Consider the following 25203-nt stretch of genomic DNA (forward strand, 5'->3'; position numbering starts at 1 on the left):
GCTTGGGAGGTGACCTGGGGGCTTGGTGGCACAGCTGGGTGTTTGGGAAGCCTGGGAAGTCTGAGCACCCAGAGCCACAGCCTGGGCACCCCACAGCCTGAGCACCCCACAATGACAGCCTGGGCACCCCATAGGCACAGCCTGAGCACCTCAGAACCTGAGCACCCCAGAACTTGAGCACCCCAAAACCACAGCCTGGGCACCCCAGAACTTGAGCACCCCATAGGCACACCCTGAGCAGGTTCTGCACAGCTCTCCTGACTTCAAACCATCTTAGAAGAGAAGCTGGTGGTGCAACTTGGTTGGTGGCTGGGAATCAACTCCTTCTCTCTAGGGAAAGTTAATTTATGGCCCATTCCTTCTCTTTGTTTTCATTTTATGTTCGAGCCAGGCAGGGCACACAATCCCCCAGGATATTCCATGGTGCTGCTGGAGGCCCCACTGCTCCCCTGGAGGGCTGGGGGTGACAGTGGCACATTTTGGGAACGCCCTGTGGTCCCCTCACAACCCAAGCAAGGGGCTGTGGAACCAGAATCCATCCAGAACCAACACTAAATGACAAATCCAGTGAAGGAGCTCACCTACAGCCACAGATCATTGTGTGGTGTCCTTGGCCTGACTCCTGGGTTAAGCCTGGGTTAAACTCACTGCCAGCTGAGCAGGAGTGGCTCTGCTCAGGTGACACCTGATGGAAGCTGTGCCATGGCTGTGCTTTTCCAATGGAAATGAAATGCATTTGATAAGATAACAAATGCCTGGCAAAGCACAGTGAAGCTATGTAAGGGAGAGAACAGGAGGGGGGAGAAAAAAACCCCTTGTATAAGCAGCAAAACAATACAGCTTTATCTAATCTCAGCAACTTATTGCTGCTTGTCTGCCTGTGTGTGTTTTACTGACAAAATAAAATAAATTGAATCAGCTCACACACGATAACATGCTCTTTCCTACCTCATACTAATTGCTTGGCTAATTGATGTTTGTTGAACTTTCTCCATTTCATTGAGTGATTAGGTACAAAGCTAACAGTTGACATCTGTAGGCGCTTAACTGGCGTCTGTAATTACTGTTAATGTTAAATAATTGTTAGTTAATTGGAGTGGTAACTGACTGAATGGAATCCAGATTGTGAAGCAAAAAGAGACCTAGTTAAATAAACATACATTTTCAGAGAAAATAACATTTTATTACAAGGGAGAGACTAACAGCAGGCCAGAGAGGGGAGGTCTGCAGGATGCTCCATTCACCAAATCCCACAGCAGCCTCCAGCCTGGACCCCCAACCACAGGTATGGCAAGGCAGGATCTCTGTCACCAAAACATTCCTATCCCCAGAATTTTTCCACCTTCTTTTGAGTCAATTAGCACAAATTTACAGGCCCACACTGATGTCTCTTTTGAGAAAATCAAATACAGGCTAATCTACAAAACAAATACTCCCTCCATATTAGATACAATTGTGCTGGCAAATATTGCCATTTTGCTCCCTAGCCTGGAATAGCTTGACTTTGCAAAACCCCACAGCTTTAAATGAACTCTTGATGCATGTGATCACTAACTGACCACAAAGGGTAGCTGATACCAGCCCAGGGGGGCAGGGATGCCCAGAACAACACCTGCAACTTCTCCCTCTGCTGCTTTGGTCAGGAAAAGCCAATGCCTTCAGGTGCTTGTCCCATGCTGGCTGCTTTCTGCTTTTATTTTGAATTACTGACCTACAGGTTACCTATGAAGCCTTGACAAGCTCCTGTTTTGTGAGTTTAACTTAAGAATCTGAAATTTTTGGAAGAGGCTACCTCAGACTTTCACCTGCCCCTCTGGGCACATCCCATTATCCAGTGACCTTTTCCTGCAGCTACAGAACAGCACTGGGACCCCACAGACCAGGCACCTCCCAGTCCTGGGAGCCACAGGGCTGGCACCCCACAGCCCATGCACCCCACAGCCCTGGCACCCCAGAGCTCAGCTGGCAGCCAGAGTCCAGCCAAAAAAACACAAACACATCGAGGAGAGGGCATGGAAGGCGTAGGACTGGAGAGGAGTGGTTTGTGCTGAGGAGGTGCAGCCATAAGGGATGTTCTGAACCAATTCCTTGCTCACATGAAGCCTCCCTGGCACAGAACAGCTGCCTTGCTCATTGTGCAGCAGAACAAAGCACCACTGCAAGGCATTTATTGACCTTTTTCTCTGCTTCACTCACAAGTGAAGAGTGAAGTGACCCAGCAGCTCTTCTAACATAACTCAGGGGTACCCTAAACCCAGCCTCCCCAAACCCACAGCTTTTTCCACTGCTCAGCCTCTCCCTAATGAGACACTGAACTTCCACATGGAAAATACTGAAAAGGCGTTTGAAACCCACAAAACACCAGCAAAGCAGTGACTCAAAGCCACCAGGGAAGCCTCCACCAGAAAGGGGAGGAGATGCCACTTGTGGGGTCACATCAAAACTGCCACAAAACCAGGCATGATTCAGCAGTCCCTGAGGTTTGCTGGCCTGGGGCCAGTTCCCTGCAGGGCTGGGGTTGCTCCACAGCTCCAAGAGCAGGAGAGGAAGAGGTATTTCAGTGAGAAGAGGGAGCAGGGAGAAGCCATCCCAAAAACTGCACATGAGACTGAGAATACACCCCAAAAGTGAGTGAGGATGTTCTGTGGATTCGTCCAGACCCTGGAAAGCAGAGAAGCAGCCCCTCTGACCACATTAACACTGCGCATATGCTGCCTGCAGAGTGCTGGATACACTTACACCCACCCTGGGAAGCCATGGGGATGGTTTATTCACGTGGAGATGGTTTATTCGCGTGGGGATGGTTTATTCGCGTGGGAGTGGTTTATACACGTGGGGATGGTTTATTCACGTGGAGATGGTTTATTCGCGTGGAAGTGGTTTATTCGCGTGGGGATGGTTTATTCGCGTGGGGATGGTTTATACACGTGGGGATGGTTTATTCACGTGGAGGTGGTTTATTCGCGTGGGGACGGCTCATTCGCGTGGGGGTGGTTTATTCACGTGGGGATGGTTTATTCGCATGGGGGTGGTTCATTCACGTGGGGATGGTTTATTTGCGTGGGGATGGTTGATTCCCGTGGGGATGGCTTACACACGTGGGGATGGTTTATTCACAAGTGAGAGCACCTCTCCACTGCCAAGGATCTCCTGTGAAGGGATCAGCAGGGAAAGAATTGCCAACTTCAGCTCCCTGCTTGTTTACAGAAACAGATGTTGTAGAGGATCCTCAAGAAATGCTTCACCACAGCAGCCAAGGGGAGAAACAACAACATGCCTGGTTTTTTTTTTAGGGCAGGATATTGCTGTAGAAGCACCTAAAAAGCCAGGGCTTGATCTGACTGGTATTTCAGCCACCAGTGCGGCCTCCTAACCCAGATGCCTTGATCTACCTCCAGCTGAGAGTATAAATATTTCCCTGACAGCTGGTGGTGCCACGCAGCAGAAGGATTCATAAAGTTTACATGAACATCCTGTAAACAATTTGAACATAAAAAGCTCTAACAGCCCAATTGTGCTTCTGATCAAAGGCAAACTTCAATATACAGCACAAATGAAAACTTCACCACTCTGGGACTCATTTCTCCCTTCAGGAAAAGCTGTTTTCCAAGGGTATGTAGGAGGGAGTTAACATAAATGAACCACACAGTCGTAGTAAGAGCTGCCTGCTCTGCAGCTTCAGATGTGTGTATTTAAATTATTGAGAGATAATGGAATTTAATTACGCTGAGAAGTCATGTTACAAAAATTCATGAACAAACCCTGTACTTTGGCTGGGATTAATGGTGCTGAGGTGAAACTCTCAGGGTGTGGGGCAGCTCTGTTCCTTCAGTGACACACAGAGTACGAGCAGCAATTCCAACTGAAGGGCCATCCCACAGGGAGTGAGGGAGGGAGAGCAGGAGCTGCAGGTGGGGATGCTCTCCTCGCCAGCTCTTCCCCAGCTCATTTATTCAGGCACTGACAGCTCCTTTGTCAAGCACCACCAAGGCCCAGACCCCTGGGTGCTCCCCTCCCTGCACAGCCACCTGGGTTCCCAAGGGAGCCATCTCCCTGGGTAATGTAACCATTGCAGGGTATTCCTGCCAGAGCCAAGGAATGCAGGGCTCTGACCCACAAACAGGGACCTCTCCTTGAGGAGCTCCTGCTCTGGGGACCAAGCTCCATCCCTCCCAAATTCCCAGCCCATTGGGAGTGGTGGCAGCACGCAGGTGACAGGGGAGCCTCACAGCCCTGAGGGGACCCCAACATCCACTGGCTGCCCCCACAGCTCACAGAACCCTTCTAGATTCAGCGATGCACCTTTCCATTCAGCTCCAAGGGCAGCCAAGTCCTAAATGGGAGCTGAGAGACTTCTCCTCAAGGGGTTTTACCAGCTCTTCTAGAGAGGCCTGAGGGGGATTTCACTTGGCTCTGGATTTTTTAAATTCTTAGTGTTTCTGAGGAAGGGACTGTTCCACATTACACATCCACACTAATCCATCACTCCATGAGCCTGAGCACATCTTAAGCCTTGAAGTCCACAACGAAATGACAGAAAGGGGACAAAACGTATATATGAAATGCAAAATGCTTCAGGATTTTTACCTGCTCTGTAGATAAATTACTTCTGTAATTTCTGCTATTTCAGTTAGGAATAATACTAAAAAAAATTTTTTTAAAGGCAAGAAAAACCTAAGCAGCATGTGAGACACGGGTGGCTGTGGGACACCCAAGAGGAGAGGCCATGGACACAGAGGGCTGGAGGCTGTCAGCCTGCCCAGCCCTCCCAGCCTAGCAGCTTTCATCATGATTTACCCAATGCAAATCTGACCTTTCTTACGAGTGACTTTTATTGCTTTTGGCAAAAGCAGCCGTGGACAACACAGTGGGGAAGAGCTGGCTTGGAAGCGAACAGCCTGAGCTGTGGAGAAGGAACTTGAACTCGGAATTTATCAAACTGACAGCCCCCGGGCACTCAGAGCTCCCCAGGGCTGCACTGAGAGCAGGAACAGCCCCCCCAGCCCCGGCAGAGAGCCCAGCACCTGCCTGCCAGCAATTACTGACATTATCTCCAAACAGGGGAGCTTTTCTGAGCTTCTTTTCCTGATATTTTGTAGTCTGAATGCTAATCCCTTTGACAAAACTGTCCCCTATGCTTTTTCCGTTCTCTTTCCCCTTAATCTCTTTCTCCCAGTGGAAAAAAAGAAAAAAAAAGAGGGTAAGAAAAAAAAAAAAAAAAGAAAATACCAGCCAGCCTAGTTTGGCCGCACCTGGATTTGCATTGATTCCTCCCTTGTCATTCATGTTACCAACAGGAATTAGCATATGGCTTTAAGGGGAAACTCAGGAGGAGAAAAGAAAGATGCCATTTTGATGGAAATAAGGGGCAAAGGAATAATCTACCATCAACTAAAAAGCTTATTTGTGTACGGTTTCCCAAGCAAAGCTTCGAAAAGCCCATGTTGATTTTAGGCTACACAAAGAAACCCTAATCCTTTCAAGGGAACTAAATCACCAAAGAAAAGTACCTCTGAAGAAAAGGCTCCCTGTCAAGCATGGGTATTCACATCCAAAGGGATGCCACGAATCAAGCTCCGTAAGTAAACAGCAATAAGAATGTGGGAAATGTGTTTGAGTCAAAAAAGAAAACCAAAGGAAGAGGAAGAGGGGCCTACTCTTCATCAGTCACCTCCTGGGGAGGAGAGGAGCCCCTCACCCTGGTTACAGGCCTGCACCAGGAATGTGGATTCACCCGGCTTCTCCTGCCCTGGCCCAGCCCCAAGAAAGGGCTGCTCAAATGCCAAAGCTTTTTACAGCAAATTAGCAAAATAAAGATGCAGTCACATGTAGTTTGGGGGCCTGGGGTCACTCCAGACACGAAGCTCTTCCTTTCTAATGGTTGTGCCACCTATTCTCAGCCTCCAGAGAGGCCTGGGGAACCTGTAAATGCCATTAATCACAAAGGATAAATCAGCTTGCCAACTGAGATAACCTGGTTAGACCACAGAAATAATCCAGACTACTTCCAGAGGATGCTAATACATGAAAAACAGGACTGTGGATCCGTAATGCAATTAAATCCAGGTATAATTCAATATGCAGCAGAAGCCTTCAGAAGCAGCAGCGGATCAGCATGGGAATCCCAAAGGTAACGGGGTCACATTCTGTCCCCAGTTAAACCATCCCAGCTTTGTGGAATTGAAAAGCACAGAGAAATACTGGAATGACTCACTGGAGTGGCAAACGGAACACGGGGAGAAGCACACAGGGCAAACACTGAGCAAACCCACACCCGGCCAACAGAACACACCTGAATTTCAAACCAGTCAAATCTGCCTCTTGTAAGGCCAAGAGTGATCCAAACCCCATCAGATAAAACCCAGGTTTACAGCCAGAAGCTCACCCTGCTCCAGGCACTTCCCATGTGCTGCCGGAGAAAAGCAGGACGCTGGGGTAAAAACCAGCCACGTTCTCAAGGCTTTGAATTATACTTGTTTGTGCAACTCACGCCTGGAGCTGCTCCCTCCACCCTCCTTGCAAAAACACAAACCAGACCAAAAAGGGGAATTACATGGAAAGGATCCCCAAAGCTTTCTAACAAGGGCCCAGCTCCACACGGCAGCTCACGGGCGCTGATTTAGGGCAAGCTTTCCCTTAATGTGCTGTTATATCATTAGCAGCTCTGTCTTTGGATTGCTGTTTGGAAGAAATTAATGGGATACTGAATATTTAAATGTGGCCCTCTCTATCATTTATTAACTCCACAGAAAGCACACAGCACAGTAAGCCATGGTTTATGACTATTATCCTGTGAATACTGAACGTTGGCTGGTTATTACTGTCAGCAGTGCAAATTGGCTATTCATAATTCCACGTCTATCATGGAGCTGATGAGTAACAATCAAGTTAAAACATTTTGAAAACTCTTACAGTTATTTAAATGAGCTTAAATTAAAGCCATTTGTAAAATAAACTATTCCCTAATATTGTTATTTAAATTAATTCTGACCTGGCAGGCAATGCATTATTTAAAGCCTATATTTTATATTAAGCAAAGCAATTACCAAGCATACAGAACACGTCTGAAACCCAGAGAAACATAAAAAGCACTAACAAGCTGATTGTGACATTTCTGCAAGACAAGTTACATTTCATCTCCCATTGAAATTGCCATGAAAAGAAACGTGTGGGGAAAAAAGGAAAATAAATCTGTTTGGGATGTGAATTGCAGCCTTACCTTTATTTGTGACAGCGTTGAACAGTTTCTCAGAGCTGGCATCAGATGCCTGAAAGACCAATAAAAAAAAGAAGAAAAAAAAGAAGTTACATTTTCCAGCAGTGATAGATTTCCAAGGCACGGGGTATTTATGCACAGGCAGAGGTGTGTGTATTTTAGGGAAACAAATCAGGAGACAAAACCAGGGGCGCTGGAAGCGGCGGCTCCGAGGCCGTGTCCATGAGGTGGTGCTGTTTGGCTGTGCTTTGCCGCCCTGCAGTGCAGATATTTCTTTGGAAAGATTCTATTTCATAAAGAAATGGGGTTTTTCTTCAACATTAGCTGCACAGACAGTGTATCTTTGTACTGCCATTATCCAATACATTCCGACATTGATTCTGCGATGCAGAAGAGTCACGGTTTCCAACCAGACAGCCCAGCCTCAGGAATTTCCAGAACTGCAGATTTCTTAATTAATTTTTAAAGTATTTTTGGGATCCCTGCTGTGTGAACATTTGATTTTTACCACCTTCAAAGCAGCGTTGATAACTTAGGTTAGTAATTTCATAAATTGCTGTTGCAAACTCTTTGAAAAATACAGAGTGTCAGGATCAGCGAATATTTCCATGTCAGCTTTGCCTTCCTCAGAATAACTGCTTCTTGACACCTCACTGTGTAAACTAATAAACCTTTTCTTTTTCATCAAGCCACCTTTATCCAGAGAGGTTTTTCCCCTTAATACTGTGTTAGTAGCTTGTCTATTCCTGCTGTTTCTATGCCAGGGTGCCAGCTCAGCTCTCTACCCATTTAAAAAAGCTTTATTTCAGTTTCACACAAAACCATTCATCTCCTCCCTTCAGAAATTCCAACGGCACAAAACCAGGCAGGGAAGGAACACTGAAAATGTTCATTTTGCAAACACCCCGAAACCAAAAGCACCAAACACTCAGTTTCTGCTGCTGTGTGCTGCTGTGTTTGGGCACAAACACACACAAAACACACACAGGCAGCTACAGCTCAAACTTCTCCCACAAAATGCACCCAAAAAAGCACAGAGCTGTTCAATTTTGAAACCAGTCCTGCTGAGAACCAGGCTGCTCTTGGAAAATACAGGGAAAACGTGCTCAGGAGCAGAACACTGCAAACAGGGTTAAAATGTAACACTTGAGAAAGATTTTAATTTTTCCCTAGAAACTGTTTTCTTGCTGGATTCAGGAACAATAATTGAAAACAGGCTATGGGGCTTTTTTGTTAAAGGGAAGGAATTTCTCAATTCAAAACCAGATAAAAATCACCAGACAATCAACAAATATGTTCGCTATCTCGACTGCACTAAAAACTTGGATGCGAAACTCCCGATAAATGAGTGAGACATGGCTCAGACCGTGCATCACAGTGTAGGAATACACTGAAAAAATTTGTTTGCCCTCAAGTTAGTGACAGACAAGATTTCTATGATTAATTATTAAAAATAGCTGTATTTTTTTTCAGACTTCGAGACAAATTTTACAAGATTACTGCTGGCTTATTTGAAAGCCGAGCTGGTGCAATTTCGCCTCAACTAAATACCTTGTAAACACTGGATTTATTACCCAATGATGGATTTATTAAGCAGTGACGACTTTCTCTAAATTAATGAAAATATGTGAATAATGCACAAATTGAAGAGATCAAGAGGGCCATGTGCTTTAAAGAGCAGCCCAATGTTACTCCAACAAGAGGCTCAATGCTTTCCTGCCCTTGCCAATCAGCCTGCTTAAAAATAATCTTTCCCAGTGAATTTCAGCTGTTGTTGTCTTCCCAAATGCAGTTTTCTCTGAAGTCAAAACTCTCTGAACCAGTCCTTCTTTTTAGAAAGAAAATCCAATTTAAAAAACCAAACAAACTTCTTACAGTTTCAGCTATTACTTTATTTTACTGTTTCAAAACTGAACAGCACAGGGAAGCTCCACGTTTGATTTTCCCAAGCAACGAAGAGGAAAACATCTTTTTTAAGAAGTTTGCTTTAATGTCAAGCATAAACCAAGAGATTGTTTTTGAAGCCATGGTTTTTCAGGTGCAATCTTTTCCTGTGATATCGCACACCCCAGTGACAAACAGGGCTGTGCCACCTGGAAGGGGCACACCTCGAACAAAACGCAGCCTGCCCGGGGACTGCTCCGCAGCAACCTGGCAGATGATTATCCACATAACATACATCTAAAAAAGGAATTATTTTACAAAGACAAAGCTCGTCCGAGAGTGAAGCTCATTTTGCGTTACTGACCACACACAACTGAATGGAAGAGCAACTTGAAACAACCACGCTGAGATACCGAGAAAATAACCCAAAGGCTGGCTAGAGCAGTGAGATGAACTTGGCCTGCCTGTTTCCTTATATAAAAACTGGATTTTAAATACAAAATAGCAATTAGGGTGATGTACCGGTGATACAGAGGCGAACACGCAGTGTTATCCATTTCCACACAACTATTATTTTCCCACAGCTAGGCAGTCACACCACGCGACAACACTAAAGGAACAAAAAACCCAACTGATTCAAAAAGCCGCAACAACTCAGCACTACCCCAGAAGGATGAAATTCGCTGCCTGTGCAGGCTGACTAAACCCCGCTCAACGCTGTCAGGGATCGGCGCAGACAACAAAGTGCCTTTATGTGCACGCTGGGTACGATGTGGCCGAACCTGGATGCTCCAGCGGCGGAGAGGAGCTCGGCTCCCCTTCCCTTCCACCAACAACTCCTCCTTCGCTCCCCTTTATCCCGATCTTCCAGGTCTCACTGGAGCAGCTGATGAGCACTGTCTGCTGGCACCGTGACATTTGGGGACAGCACCGGGTTATCCGAGGTGCTGTGCCCGAGGAGCCCCCTCGGTTCCTCCTGCACGGAGCCGGAGCTGCTGACACACAGTTCCCTTCCTCGCACTTGGACCGTTTTCCCTTACAAATCCCCTTGTTACCAAGCGCAGCTTAATCCTTTTCACCGCGAAATGAAACAACTCAGCAATCCCTGGGCTTAAAGAAAAAAAAAAAAAAAAAAAAACAAACCACACAGAAAAAAAATGACCCAAAGAGTATTTTTCCCTCACCAAGGAATGCGCTGCCGTTCGGGGATATGAATGACTAAAATATTTCCTGTCCAGACAGCGCAGCCTGACTCACTGCTGGCACGGCACGGCCGCGGCACTTGCACCGGCCCCGCACCTGCCCGCGGAGCCAGCGCGGCCCCGCCGCCCCCTGCGCCCGGCCCGTCCGGGCTGCCCGGGCCCGGGGCCGCTCCCTCCCGCCGCAGGAGCCGCAGCGAGCCCGGCCCGTGGTTACCTGCTGTCCGGGGGCTCCGCGGGGCGGCCGGCCCGCGGCTCATGGCGGTGCGGGAGGGACGGGCGAGCGCGGCAACTCCGATCCAGCGCGGCTCTCAGCGTCCCGCGGCCAAACCCCAACTAATCCTGCGCGGGGAAGCGACTCCGCGGGCCGGCCGCCGGGCGGGCATCCTCGCCGGGCCGCCGACCCCTTCCCCGCTCCCGCAAGATGGTTCCCGGCAGGAGCGAGCGGAGCGCGGCGTGCGGGGAGCGCGGAGCGGGCGCTACAGAAGCGGCAGCAGGACAAAGAAAACCATGTGCGGCGGCGGCGGCCGGGGACAGCGGCGGCACCTCCGGGTGCGGGGCGGTGCGGGGCGGTGCGGCCGCGGCGCCTCCTCCCTCCCTCCGCGGCTCCAGCGCCGGCGGCTGCGCGTCCCTTCCTTGGCGCGGCTTTTTGGGTTCTCTTCCGCTGTTTGCCGGGGCGTTTGGGGGACCGATTGGTTTTGTTTTGGTTAAAAAGTCATGCCCGTCCTCTCCCGAGCCAAAGCGGGCTCCCGCCGGGCGCCGTCCCTCCCGTCGCGGCCGCGCTCAGGTGAATTCCATGGGGGACAGGCAGCGGCCCGGCCCCGGCTCCTCCGGCCCCGCCGAAACAGCCTCGCAAGCCTGTAATCCCCGCGGGGCGGCCGCTCCGCTGCGCTCTGCTCCGCCCGGCCCGGCTGCAGGCGCCGGCCGGACCCCTCTCCCGCCCGGCTCCGCTCCGCACTGCGCGCCGCTCCCGGAGCCGCCGCCGCCGCCCGCCGGCTCCGCCCTCCGCCGGCCCCGCCCCGCGCTCCGCCGGGGTCCCCGCGGCGGGGGCGGCCCGGCCGGGCGGGGGAGGCTCCGCGGGAGCCGCGCTCCCTCCGCCAGCCCCGGCCCCAGCGGCCCGCGGAGCCTCCGGCAGCGGCTCCTCCGGCAGCGGCTCCTCGGGCGGTGCGAGGGACCCGCGGAGCCGGACAGTTCCCCCTGCCCCGGGATGGCGGCACACGCACGCGAGCATCGGTCGCGATAGCTACACGAACATCACTCGCTAGAGCTCCGCGGGATGAAAACACCATCGAAAACATCGTATTGCATTTAGCAATTTTTTTGGTTTTAACGGAAATTTAATTTCTTTCTATTTATTTTTTTTTCTTTGAAGCGGGAAAAGCCAGTGTCCCCAGCTGCAGGCAGGGTGGCCTGCTGGGGACCCCGGCTGATCTCTGAGCTTTGCCTTCCCTCTGAGCCCCCCGTGCAGAGACTCGCCTGGCTACTTCCAGCACTGAACATTATTGTCAACGGGCAGTGGATTTCCTGCTCGCTGCAGGTTTTCCTTAAGTGCAGCACACCATTAGTAATGGCCACCGCGAAAATAAACGCACAGATACGTGATGATATAAATGATTATTCACTGAAGCACAGCACTCGGAGCCAAATGATGTTTCCTGGGAAGATGAGAGGCAGTTATGCACATTGGCACAGTAGCTGCACACGGTGAGATGTTTCCTGGGAAAGAGATAGGTGCTAAGAGGGGATTTATGGGCTTGCAAGACCATGCCCAGGGAGTGTTTTCAAGATTTCAAACCTGGAAATGGGTTTCAATCCCATACCGGGCTAGGAGTGCTAATGGAATTAAACTCCCGTGGGTTCCACTTGAATTTGAGCTAAATCCTCAGAAACAAGGTTGACAAGTCCTATTCACTCCAACTCCTGTGGCAGAGCTCAGCCTGGAGGAGGTGATTCTCCTAAGGAAGAGATGGGAACTACCTATATCAGCCAGAAAACAAGTGCTGAGCCAGAGCTGTGTGTGCCTGCTCAGCCTTACCTGAGCCAGGATTATAGTTATGTACCCAAAATCCAACAGCAGCTTGGAAAGATTCATGTATGTCCTGGCTCTCAGCTCCAAGCTCACCTCGGGACATGGGGTGATGAGGGACTGCCCTTCTCCCGGCCCCAGAGCATCCAGGTGGCTCTGAGCTCTCCCCAACAGTGACAGGGTGCAGGGGCTGCAGTGACTCTGGTGGCCCTGAGCAAATGCCACAGCATGAGAGGGGAAGGGGGAATCAGGATCTGACTGTCCACACCAGTGCCAGGAAGGGGGAATCAGGATCTGACTGTCCACACCAGTGCCAGGAAGGGGGAATCAGGATCTGACTGTCCACACCAGTGCCAGGAAGGGGGAATCAGGATCTGACTGTCCACACCAGTGCCAGGAAGGGGGAATCAGGATCTGACTGTCCACACCAGTGAGGGGATGGGGGAATCAGGATCTGACTGTCCACACCAGTGCCAGGAAGGGGGAATCAGGATCTGACTGTCCATACCAGTGAGGGGAAGGGGGAATCAGGATCTGACTGTCCACACCAGTGAGGGGAAGGGGGAATCAGGATCTGACTGTCCTCACAAGCACCAGTGCCATAATTAAGAAAGAATGCCTACCAGTTACCCATGCAAAACTACAGGATTTTATGGAAATATTTCCCCTTCATTCCTCATTCCATCACCATATGATCCATTTTAAAATCCATTTAAGTTTTCCCCTTCAGTGGCTTCTCCAAGATTCTTATCTGAGGTGCAGTCCCACTGGCTGTGGTGGTTTCTGCTGGGCCAGTGGGGTGGGAAGATGTACAGATAGCAATAATGCCTCACAGGAGATGAGCCCAGCCAGCACAGCTCCAGAGTCAGAGCAGGGCCACAGACACCACAGTGCTTTCGTGCCACGGCTGATCCAGGGTGGGAACACTTTGGTGAAACTGGGACAAGTGGTCTACAGTAGAAAATTAAAGAATTGTGGCCAACCTCAGATCCTGGTATGGCAGTGGAAATGAGTTCTCCAGGACTGTCCAGCTGAGTAGGTTATCCCCACATTTCCACACCAAAACTGAGCATGGGTTTTGGCTGTTAAACTTTCACAGGTTTTTACATCTAATAAATATGTATTTGCATCTAATAAATATATACTGCAAAGACAACCCTGTGCTGTCAGAGAGGTGGTTTTCATCTCCTCTGAGAAATCCAACAGAAATGGCTTCAGGTCTGGTCTCTGGAATCAAGAGTGGGCAGTGGCCAAAACCCATTGCAGCCCATGGATGTTGCCTGAGTGCAGATTCCACTCCCCACCAAAATGAAACTGATAAAGGCACTGAGCTGGCAGAGTGTTCTCTGTACTATCAGCACTTGGGGACTCCATGGACCAAGGCGAGGCTGTACCTGAACAAGCAATTAAATGCACAGAACCAAGGTGTGACAGCTCATATATTCTATGAGCACCTTGGTCAAGCCTTTCCACATCCTGAGATGGTAAGAACGGATCTAATTAAAGCCCAGGTTCCTCACAACACTTTAATTTGATACATTTAGCCTGGATTAAACAACGGGCTTGTCTGCACTGGATTTTTCCAATGTTAACCACATGCCACACCTGAAATTTCAGCACACACAGAATCAGAAATGCATTTACCTGCTCATCTCCCCGGGGCTGTGAGGGTTTATTGGCAGGGCTCTGGGCCTCATTATGTTCATTATTCATGCCTTAGAGATAAATTGAGGACCTCTGTTTTCCTGCTACAAAATTACACATGGACAAAATACGTTGTGCAATTCTGAATGAGAAATTTGGAGTTCAGAAATTCACTCCAAGCCAAATTAAATCAAAGGGACCCCTCCTCAATTCTGAATGAAAAATTTGGAGTTCACAAATTCACTCAAAGCCAAATTAAATCAAAGGGACCCCTCCTCCCTGCAGTGATTTCAGTGCCTTTGGATCAAGCTTCCCCCCCTCCTGACAATACTTTCCTGTGCTTTAGGTTATGCCTGGATAGGTTTTTGAAACCTTCTGTCTCTTATCTATGTGGGACCTTGCCAGAATTTTTTTCATCTGTCTGTGGTCTCTGTCAGCATCGACATTTGTTTCTGCCACAACAACAGACAAATGAAGTGCATTGAACTTGGATCAAAAGTAATTTCAAGATCTTTCACTCTCTGGAAGAGGTTTTCAGATCCAAGTATTTTATTAAAATGACCTAAAGCTGCCCAGACAGCAGGCAGGGAAGCAGACATTCGTTTCCAAGTCATAGAGTAATTCCAAAGAAGAATTATCCATCTCTGGCACAAGAAGCAAGTGAATATTGAAATTACAGCAGATTATATTGGATTAAATTATTTATGGCAAACCTCACCTCACCTGGAAGGTTCTGCAGCTTTTTTCCTGGCAACATGAAAAGTGGATATTCCAATTCTTTGCTATTCTGTCAAAGCCTGGAAACATTTATGTTTCCATTAAGTTGCTAACCTTCCCAGAAGACACCATGGTATCTGACTTTGGAGCGTGATTATGGTGCCTTATAAAGCCCTCCATAACGCTTTGAAAACATACAAGATTTTGCCTGTTGCTGGATAAGAGATGCAGGATCCTTTCCCCAAGAAAAGAATTTAGGGAGCTGTCAGCAGAGTTTTATGGCTGTGAACAGCAAGCCAGGGCACGATGTCCCACTCAGAAGGTGCTTAAACTCCAGCAGTGTGAGAGCTGCAGGAGAAGGACCTGTTCTCCTCAACACAGCAAAATCACTGCTGGTGTGGCCGTGAAAAGGTCATGAGAGATGCCAGGAAGAGGAACTGGTGGTGAGAGCAGGTTCTGCTGGATCTGGGCGGGTGTCTGGGAGCAGCCAGGGCGAGCACCAACACATCACATGGCAGTGATGCTCCCTCAGTGTCCCCTCAGCAGGGACAGGGCACTGGGGAGAGGGGGACACAATCAGCAAATGCCCCTTTCCGAGGGAACAGAGCTCATCCGTGATTTTTACCCATCCTGGGTAAATCCCCATGTAAGTAATGCTTTTCATTTGACAAAGCAGAAAACTTCTGCAGGAACATATTAATGACAGTGCAACTTTTTTATTATTTTTATTTTTCTGCAGCATTTGCAAAACTAAACCCCTTTGTAATCCCTTCTTTTATGCAGAACAGATTGCAGTTTTAAGCAGAGGCCCATAAACTGCAGGTTCAAAGAAACCTGAAACTGAATTAGCATAAAAGCTGGAATTCTCATTTAGAGGAACAGCAAGGCAACCGCTCTGCAGGCAGTTTTATGATTAGGGTTTCAAATGGAAACAAAGATAAAAACTGGGGCTCGGGGAACAATAGGGCTGCTCTCTCTTCCCTATCCTTACAGCTTGGCCCTATAAAATACTAAGTGGTCTCCACTGCTTCCGAGGACAGAATTTAGCCCAGATTTGCTCACCTGGGGAGGGTGGATAATTTTCTGAACCCAGGCACTGTACCAAAGTCAAATCCTAACTGCCCTATGTGTGTGAAGCCATTTCTCCCCCAGGCTTCTCCAAACAATGTGAAATCCTTCAGATGAACACCACAGCCATCTTTCCTTCCCTTCAACCACCACGAGGAGTGGGAATCCTGGCTGTAACTTTTCCATCAGAAAATGCCTGCATTTTATCTCTTCCTCTAAAACCCTTCCTGGGGTTTTTATTCCGAGTTACTAAAGAGACCAGGGAGCGTGGGTTGGCTGGATGTAGCTCCTGGAGACCTCTCTGGGCTCTGAGCTGCTATCCACCCTGCAGTCTAACCAGGAACATAAGATCCTATCTCTGGGTAAGAGGATAAAATATAAATTCTTCCCCATCCACCAGCACTTCTGTTGTGCACTTCATAAATGCACCACTTTCAAGCTGTGGCCATTATTCTTCCCTAATTTTTGCCTCCTAGCACGTTCTGCAACTGAAGAAGTATTTAAAATTAATTTGTCTGTCAATATCTGGGTACTGAATCACCTAATAAGAGAAATATTTTTCATTCTCTTCTTCTCAGTCAGAAGAAAAGACTTTCTTATCACCAAATAAAGCATCCATTATTGCGTGCTGTAATCCCATTCTGTCGTCCAGGTCATTTTTAGTCCAGAAAATGCTGAATCAGCACCATAAACCAATCAAGTAATTTCTTTCATTTTCTAACATTCAAGCAAAATAATGAAAATCACATCTCATTTGATGAGAAGAATATACGACAGAAATCTCCTCTTCCAAGGATAATTTTCAAAGAGGTGTGCCAAGGCAAGAAATACTGTTGCAAAAACATGGCTAATGTAGGGGCTCTTCTGCTGAACAGATAAATTCCATTTTTGACTGTCAGCTCGTATTTAGAAAGTAGACTATGAACAATAAATCTGTACCTTTAGCCAGCTTCTAAACCATGCAAAGGCATTAACTTGGCAAAAGAATGACCATTACTTTGATGAATGAAACATTCACCTAAAATATTCATGTACGAGATGATAATATCCAATTGATAACCAAAAAAACACCCACCCCACTGCACATATTTAAATAACTGAGATGCATATGAGAGAAACCGAATCACATACATAAGAGGAGTTATTAAGGCACTGTTAGGAGAACCAACAAATGAAAAAAAAAAAGGCTTGATAAATATTTTCCATAACAAAACACAATTGGTTTCAGTGGGATACAGCTCTGTTTCTCATTAGTTATCCTTCACTTGTCAGACAAGTTCCATATTTCACCGAAACCCGCTGAGTATTCTTTCTACTTTGCTGGGGAAAGTGGCTATACATTTAGCACGTTCCCTTTATGCTGTGTGTTTTCACAGGTCTTTCTTTAAAACACACTGTACATGCTTTTGCTTCTTTCCCCCAGGATAGTGGGTTTCCACATCCAAGAGGAGTTTAAAAGCAGGTAACAAGTCATCACTTTTGAAGCTGCAGAGCAGCTGAAGAGGTGCAATAGCCCCAGCAGCCATTATCAGTGCCTGCCAGGGTGCCACGCTATCAAGTTATATGATAAAGCACTCAGCTGACACCAGAAAAATAATCATTCTCTCTCTCCTGCACCACCCCCTTTTTCACAAGGAGGCTTTTTACACTCATTAAATGCAACCTTATCTCTGAAAGACTGCAATCCTCAGCAAATGACAAGTGTGCCTAATCTCATTTTCTGACAAGCGATTCTGACAGCACCTTCCTTTTGATTTCTAAGACACGTAGCTAGACATATATTAATCTGTCAGTCATCGCCCCTAGGAAGGATGGAAAAAAAGGAGAGACAGAGATGAACATTTGTGAATGTGAAGGGAACAAGGCAAGAAAGGACTGAGGGTCCTTTTCTGGCTATTTTAAGCAACTCAGCTGTGTTTCTCCACTCCTCCCACCCAAACATGGGACCCGAGTCACTCCTGTGCAGCACAGCCCTCAGCCTCCCTGTCTGCACAGGTTGTTAATATGCATTTTATTCCAGGTATGAGTGTGGCCCAGCAGCTGTGGACTAGCAGCCAGCTGTGGGTGTATTTTCAGGTTTCCCCTGGTGTTGAAGGCAGTTGGGCTCTCATTTCATTTCTCTGCACCTCAACTTCCAGCATTGCATAAAACCCAAGTGTTATTGTCACCATGGCACATATTTTAGTTATAGACATGGGACTTCCCAATGCTGGTACTATAAAATGGTAAGCCTTAATTCCAGTTTTACAGTTTATGAAGTGTTCTGCAATAACACTCTTTTTGCAGCAAGAAATGCTTTGTCATTGCAGGCAGTGAAGCCCTGCCTGGCTTTGGTTGCTGGCCTGGCTGGCACACGTTGGCAGGTACAGGCAAAGACAGGTGGGGTAAAAGCATCAAGATTGAAAGCATCAAATTGGTGTCAGATCTTAACAACTTTGTAGAAACGCTCAGAGGGCTGTAAAACGAAAGCATTTTGTTCAACCTCACAGCCTGGCAAAGTGCAAACTGGAGAGGCTGAGCAACACCAACTCCAGGTGCACTTGGAGACCAGGAAAAGAAAGGATTTCCAAGAACTCCTGGATAGAATAGGAGAAGATGCGTTTCAAACCTGATGTCACTATGGAGCCCTGACAGTGAGTGTGAATTGGGGCAGATTGATGGGGATTTTCCATTCAGCAAGTGTGCAAAACACAGAGCCTTTGTGCAGGATGTAGGGTGTGTTTTACTGGAAGAGGGTAGATTTAGACAGGAAATTAGGAAAAATTTCTTCCCTGTGACGGTGGTGAGGGGCTGAATGGATGCCCAGAGCAGCTGTGGCTGCCCCTGGATCCCTGGCAGTGCCCAAGGCCAGGCTGGGCATTGGGACACCCTGGGACAGTGGGAGGTGTCCCTGCCATGGCAGGGGTGGCACTGGATGGGCTTTAAGCTCCCTTCCAACCCAGCCCATTCTGGGATTCTCTGATACACATTGGTGAGCACAGGGCTGTGAGATGGAAGGAGGCAGACCTACAGGTAGGTATAAAAGTGCAAATAAATGAGATTCTACAAATGGGACCCAAAGGAAGAAAGAGATTAAGTGAGGTGGGAGGCAGTGTTCTTTATCTCACACAGACCTATTAGTTCTGCTCTTCATAAACCTGCCTTCTCCCTCTTAGCATGTGAGTCATATTCATATTTCTACCCACCAAATGCTAAATTAGAGTAAATTATACAGATTTACCATCTAACATTTGCTCCCTGACCTGCCTGCACTTGCAGAGAGCCTCCCCAGCTGGCAGCACATCCCCCTGCCTGGGGACATCCCAATGCCACAGCTCAGCCTGGTCCAGATGGGATCCCTCAGCTGAGAGCTCCCTTCCCTTCCTCTGTGTTATATTAACAGGAGAAACTTTATTGTTCATAATGGGATAAGGAAAAAAAAAAAAAAAAGAAAAAAAGAAATGAAAGCAAAGTACAAAGGGGCTCCAATGCAATGCTTTAAAGCAATGCCATTTTCATAGTAATATAGTCATTAAGTACTTGTTTGATGGTGCAAAAAAGTAGGCCAAGATCTTTGCTAATACATTTAATTAATCAATACCTGCACTAGAAGATGGGAACAATTAAAGTTTTTCTCCTCACTCAGACAAAGCAGCAGAAAGCTTGTGATCTACTTAAGGAGCTCATCACTCAATGGGAAGATGAAAAGACTTCTTTAGTTTTACTTAAGAGCTGAAATCATGTTAATACTTGAGTGTTTAGGATCTGGCTCTCAAAAAGGCAGTAAATGAGCAGTGGCAGGAAAGCTGCCTGCTGTCACCGAGTCCCCAGCCTCGTGTTTCCACCCTGATGTCATCATAACAGGGAAAATCACAAATATGTGCTGGAGTTCATTGAGCCTGAAATCAACACCAGGGATATTTCCTTGCAGAACATTTTGATAGCTGGGGCTGCTAGAAACACCCATCTACTGCTGATGGGCCTTAGAAGGGAAAATGTAAACCTGACCCTGCATAGTTTGGATTTCTGCTGGGTTTTTATTTAAAAAAAGAAATTTCTGGTTGTATCTCAGCTTCGGGATGTAGAAAAGAAGGCGTAGGAAGGAAAAGTCACCTCCTGTGGGGAAAAGTGATGGGAAGAACTTGGGCAGTTCCTGTGCAAACCTCTGGCTCAGGGATGGAGAGACTTCTCATTTCACAACAAGGGCTGCTGATATGGGCATCAAGTAAGAGAAAATTGCCTAAAATCAGCCCATGTCCTTGGGGAACCCCAGCTCTGCCCCTGCACAGGGGCCATTATCACCTGAGGGATGTCTCTGTTCCCCCTCTCAGGAAACATGCCGTGGCCATCATCCTGGGGCTCCACAGGCTCCTGGTGCTGGCACATCTCTCCTGCACCAACTCACTCCACTGCTTGAAAAACCTTTAGGCAGGGGTCTCATGGCATGAGGAACAGCACAGGCAGAGGGGAGAAGAGGGTCCCTGCAGCCCAAGAGGCAGGACAGACAACAGGAGACAGAGGATATGGCTGCTTCCCACTCCCCAGAGGAGGAACATCAATCAAGGCCAGTGCAAGTAGTGCCAAAAACTGAAGGCTGCCCAGTTTCCTCCACTGTTCGACCCTCTAGTGAGAGCAGAACCCCATCCAGGACCTCACAGCTGCCTGCTGTGGAACCCACGGGTCCATCACACACAGGTGCTGACCTTACAGCATGAGGGAAAGCAAATTATTTCTTCATATAATTATTAGCAGGAATATAAATGCAAACGACCTTATAATTTGTACAGTGAGAACTATCAAGCTAATGCTGTGGCTAAAGGAGAAAATCCCTCCCTGGTCATCTCTGGAGATGACTCAGGCCACAGAGCTGTTCTCCTGTAAATTGCCTGCCTAGTTGCACTCAGTATTAAGCCCACCAGGCACTTTGCTGTTTCTAATCCCCTGTAAGAATGATGCAAGAGCCTCACTAGCACACTGAGGATCCCAATTCTTGTGTGCAAGCTCACCTTGGGTTGCAGGAGTCTGCACTCAGAGCTCTGAGCAAGGCCACCACACTAACAACAAAAAAGGCAGCAACAAAATAAGCAAGGTCGATTCTGCCCAATCCAACCTCCACAAATCCAAATCTTTCAAAAAATCCTGATCAGAACTCCTTGGAAAATAAAATCCTTCTGACACAATTTTCAGTAAGAAACAATTTTCAGCAGCTGGCCAAATGCTATTTTTCTTTCATTTAAGATTCTAACAAAACCTAACTTCTTTGTCTCTCAAGCTTCCTTGATCTCCTTCACTTTTAGCTGTCACATAAAGTCAATTGGCTGCACCTCTCTGCTTGATAAAGACAAGCCAGATGGTCTGATGTATCTTTAATGAGCAGGTAGGTAAGACACAGTCCAACAAGGTGCTGAACACTTTGACCCTAAGCTAGCAAAGCACTTAAATATCTGCTTAACTTTTAACAAAAATATGGTTTTTTGAAGCTAATGGGGCTGCTCTGGCATTCAGACTTCAGCACCATTGGATAAATTTGGCTGGGTGAGGGACAGAGCCTTTGCAAGGCTCAGTTCCTGAGAGAGCAAAACCAGGCAGAAACACACAGGTAAGCTGGTGAAAGGCAGCACAGCTGAGTCACAGGTGAACTGGGGAGTCTCTATCAGTAATTAATGTCTCAGCAGTGTAATTACAGTTGCACATATCCCTGTGTTGTTGTTCCTGTGGTAGCAGGCAGGGTTATTCCTGCTCTAAGGTAACGTTCCATCCATGGGTTGGAGCACCTGCAGGATCTGCAGGGATGAAGGCTTGGCCTTTGCTTCAAAATCACTGTTCAACCCTACAAGAAGGAAGGGACAAACACAAAATAAACAAATCCAAATGAATGATGGGGAGGTCACGAAGAGGAAGCTGAAAGAGTAAAAATAAAACCAAAGCTGAGCTATTGTTGCTGAGGTTCAGTTAATCAGCTGATCTATGGGATCAGCCTGGATTATTCCAGGCATTACTGCAGGAGGTGTGCTCTGAGAATCTAATAAAACACACGAGAGCTGTGATAAAACTTTAACCTGCATTGATAATGCAGTGATGTTCTTCTCCACACACACCTGTAAGAAAGGCTGCCAGATCTCATCACCATTACTTATTAATCTATTTGTTCCTATAAAACTTTCTCATTTCCCCCTCCTTTTTCAGGAGTTTACTTTTTCTAAAGTGGAGCTGATTTAAGGTAGGAAAAAAGCTGCAGCATATCAAGAAGCGAATGGGAAAATAGGTAAGGAGATAATGTTTAACTGGGAAGGAAGAGTTATTTTAGAAATATTTTATATCATTTAAAAAGCACTGAGTACTATTTTATGCCTCTTCTTGAGGAATAAAAGTCATAGTTATGAGTCCGGGTGTACATAATTCAATAGAAAAGTGAGACTGCAACAGATACATAAAAATCTCTTTAAAAAGTAGCTCAAATAGATTCTTCATGAGCAAAACACTGGCAACCTGAATTTTAGTATCATTCTCAGCATTTCAGTGGAGCATTTTGTTCATCTGCAAAGTGCTACAGCAAACAGAGAATAGATCATTCCTGCTCAGCCCTGTGTCATCTCAGCTGCAGCAGCTCAGCTGCCCTGGGGCTGTGCCGTCCATCACTGGGGCTGGGACACAGGCTGGCCACCTCAGTGCCTCCAGCTCTGTCAGATTGATAGAATGTGCCTCATGCTTGGGGTTATGGCCATTTATTTGGGGAGTTTTAGCTGATCTGTGACTCGCTGCTGCGCGAACAACAAAAAATAGGATGTTCACCAGGTTCTGTCTATACAACATTACATAATATGAGAATGAAGTATTTTTCCTTAGCAGCACGTTGCAATATTATGGTGTGAGGCTCTTTGTATCACCCAGGACATAGCCAGAGAAGAAGGTTATAAAAAGCTGCCTGAGCTGGTTTTATTTTAAGAGGCCTCCAGACCAAAGGCCTGGTCTCCGCCTTGGGCCTGGCAGGGAGGCTCCGAGAAGCCACCGGGGCTCCCCATTAAAATACTGTTAGCACAGACAAGAGTTTTGGTCTTCTTTTTAGTTCAAACGTCGTCTGGGAGAGACAAAGAAACAAAGTGCTTGGGTCAGTGGAAATTTCTGACAAAGACTTTTCTTCCTGGCACACACAGGGCCAGCCCCACCAACTGTGTGGGGTTTGTCCCCCCCGAATGACAAGGCAAAGGTCCTGATTAAAGGCCCTCGGAGCGGGGACACAAAAGATGGCCCAGGACTTCAAAGCCAGCACACTGCTGGCCAGCGGGGAGGTCCCTTTCTTCCCCTCTCTCTCCTTTTAACTTCAGCTCCTGCTGGCTCTGGAGGGGCTTCTAATTGCATTTCACAGGGCCTGAACAAAATGTGGTCTTGTCTTGCACACAGCAGCGACCCCGGAGGACGTGGAGATGATGTGAGGCTTCAGAGCGGGAACAAAAAGAGATTCATCATGTCAGCAGGCCGTGCAGAGGCAATGCTGAGCCTTCTGCAGGATCATTTGCATGTTGCCATGTTTCTGGAGGTGGGCTGGCAGGGGTGGGTTTCACAGAAGTGGCGTGGCCAGCCCCCTCCTCACGGCTTTGAACGTGGGGCATCTGCAACGCCAACATTTGGGGCAGGGTTTGACCTGGTCTGCAGCATCAGGGAAGCCAAACACAGCTGAGGGTGGCTGCTGTGAACAGCAGAGCAGAGATCTCCCTTGGGCTGGAGAGGGAGAACCTCTGCCCACTGAGCCAGGTCTGCAGGTGGAGACTTTCTCTGGCAAATTGGGACCTTGACCAAACAGTGCCCAGGCTGATTTAAACAGCCTCACTGAGATTCTTCCAGTGAGTCTAGAGCTATGGAAGAGAAGGTTTGGCTGAAGCCAGATAGATTTGTTGGAAGTACAGGAAAGTGGTTTCAGGGGATGTGGGATGAGAAGAAAGCCTCAGGCCAGGTGCTCCACAGGCAGTGCCAGGTCAGCCAGAGATGGAGCATGATTTAAATCAAGCACAGAAGTGCACTGGAACCCAGCACTCGGCCACCTCACCTTCCAAAAAACCCAAAAGAGCAAAAAAGGTCTGGACTAGCGTGGATGAACAAAACACCATCTCAGCCCAAAATAACACAAGTCACAAAGTGCTACCCCTTTAATGTCTGATAGTCCCTCTTTTACGCTTCCCTAATGAGATTGCCTTCCTCATTCTTTTCCTTTTGCATTCAAATTTCAATCTGCACTGAATTTTCCACATTACAGGATGAAACATATATCTATTTTCCCACATTGCACAGCACTAGATCCAACACAATGCATCCAAATCCCAAGAAGTGGAGTTTATCCCGTGTTCCCTGTGCTGGTGCCAGTGGAAGCTGGTGCTGCTGAGCCCAGGCTTTCTCCATGGATGCTCAGGAAGAGAATTAGGCCTGGAATGAGGTTAGTTAGTCACTGCTGATTCATCAGGCGTTTGAGATTTGGATTAACAAACCATTCATACCCCCATCCTTGTGTGCAGGCCCCTGTTTCCAACAGGAGTAAGGGGTTTTTATGTATTTACTAACTGACAATAGTGGAAAGCCTCATATTCACATCTGAATTATAATAAATGCATTATAAATGAGTAAGTAGGAAACAGTAAGGAAATGATGTTTTACTTTTAAATGCTAATTATGGAGCCCTGGTGCAGTTAATGTGTAGGGTGTTCTGTCAATTTTTAATGTTTATGCCAAGTGTAGTCTTCAATTTAACATGAGCTTTTAATCCTTTGAGTACTAAATTGCCTTTTAATGCTTGCAGCACAACATTGTGTTTGCACAAAGTCAAGACTGAAAAATGAATTTACTACAAGATATGTGCATGTATGAAGGGGGGAGGAAGTACAAAGGACAAGATTTTTTTTTTAATGATGTTGTTGGAGCTGTACAAGAGGAAGGAACTGCTTTCAGGATGTACCTGGCAATTCTTTGCAGTGGCAAGAGGCTGTTGCTGATTTAGTATCTCTATTGAAGCATTTTCAGAGAGCTCTTTCAGGTTCCAAGAATTGATCCAAGAACTACACCAAAATCTTAGGTTAAGCAAACTTGGAGGAAGACATGATGGAAGGAATTACCATAGAGAGGAACCTGCATAGTCAGTAAGACAAAGCACCTATGAAGAGAGGGAGTTTTTCAGGTGATAGATTTTGGCAAAGATAAATGCCATGGTAGTTTTCTGGGTTGGCTGGTTTGGTTTGGCCTTTTCAGCAGGTGTAACAGGCCCCAGGTAGTGCCCAGCTCTCAGGGTGCACCACTCAGTACCATGGCTATGGGCTGGAGATGCTCATCCCAGCCCAACAGAGCTTCCCCTTCCCACTCTGCCCCCAGAAACCTCAGCCCAGCCAGACTGGGGAAATGGCTCAGAGCACTCTGGGGAGGGTCCATGCTCAGGCCACAGGACAGCCAAGCCCTGCACGCTGCCAGGGGGCCCTGCTTGGGCTGTG

The 25203-nt window shown here is 47.4% G+C and overlaps 1 protein-coding gene across 1 annotated transcript in view; it reads right to left on the reverse strand.

The window, feature by feature from the left end:
- Window positions 1–25203, reverse strand: part of AUTS2 (activator of transcription and developmental regulator AUTS2) — an 819578-nt gene that overhangs the window by 65649 nt on the left and 728726 nt on the right. Inside the window, exon 6 of the mRNA XM_058037438.1 lies at window positions 7220–7268. Within this exon, the coding sequence (XP_057893421.1) occupies window positions 7220–7268 (49 nt within the window). The remainder of the gene's footprint in view (window positions 1–7219; window positions 7269–25203) is intronic.

This window comes from Melospiza georgiana, chromosome 19, assembly GCF_028018845.1.
Source record: "Melospiza georgiana isolate bMelGeo1 chromosome 19, bMelGeo1.pri, whole genome shotgun sequence".
In the NCBI taxonomy this organism is placed as follows: domain Eukaryota; kingdom Metazoa; phylum Chordata; class Aves; order Passeriformes; family Passerellidae; genus Melospiza; species Melospiza georgiana.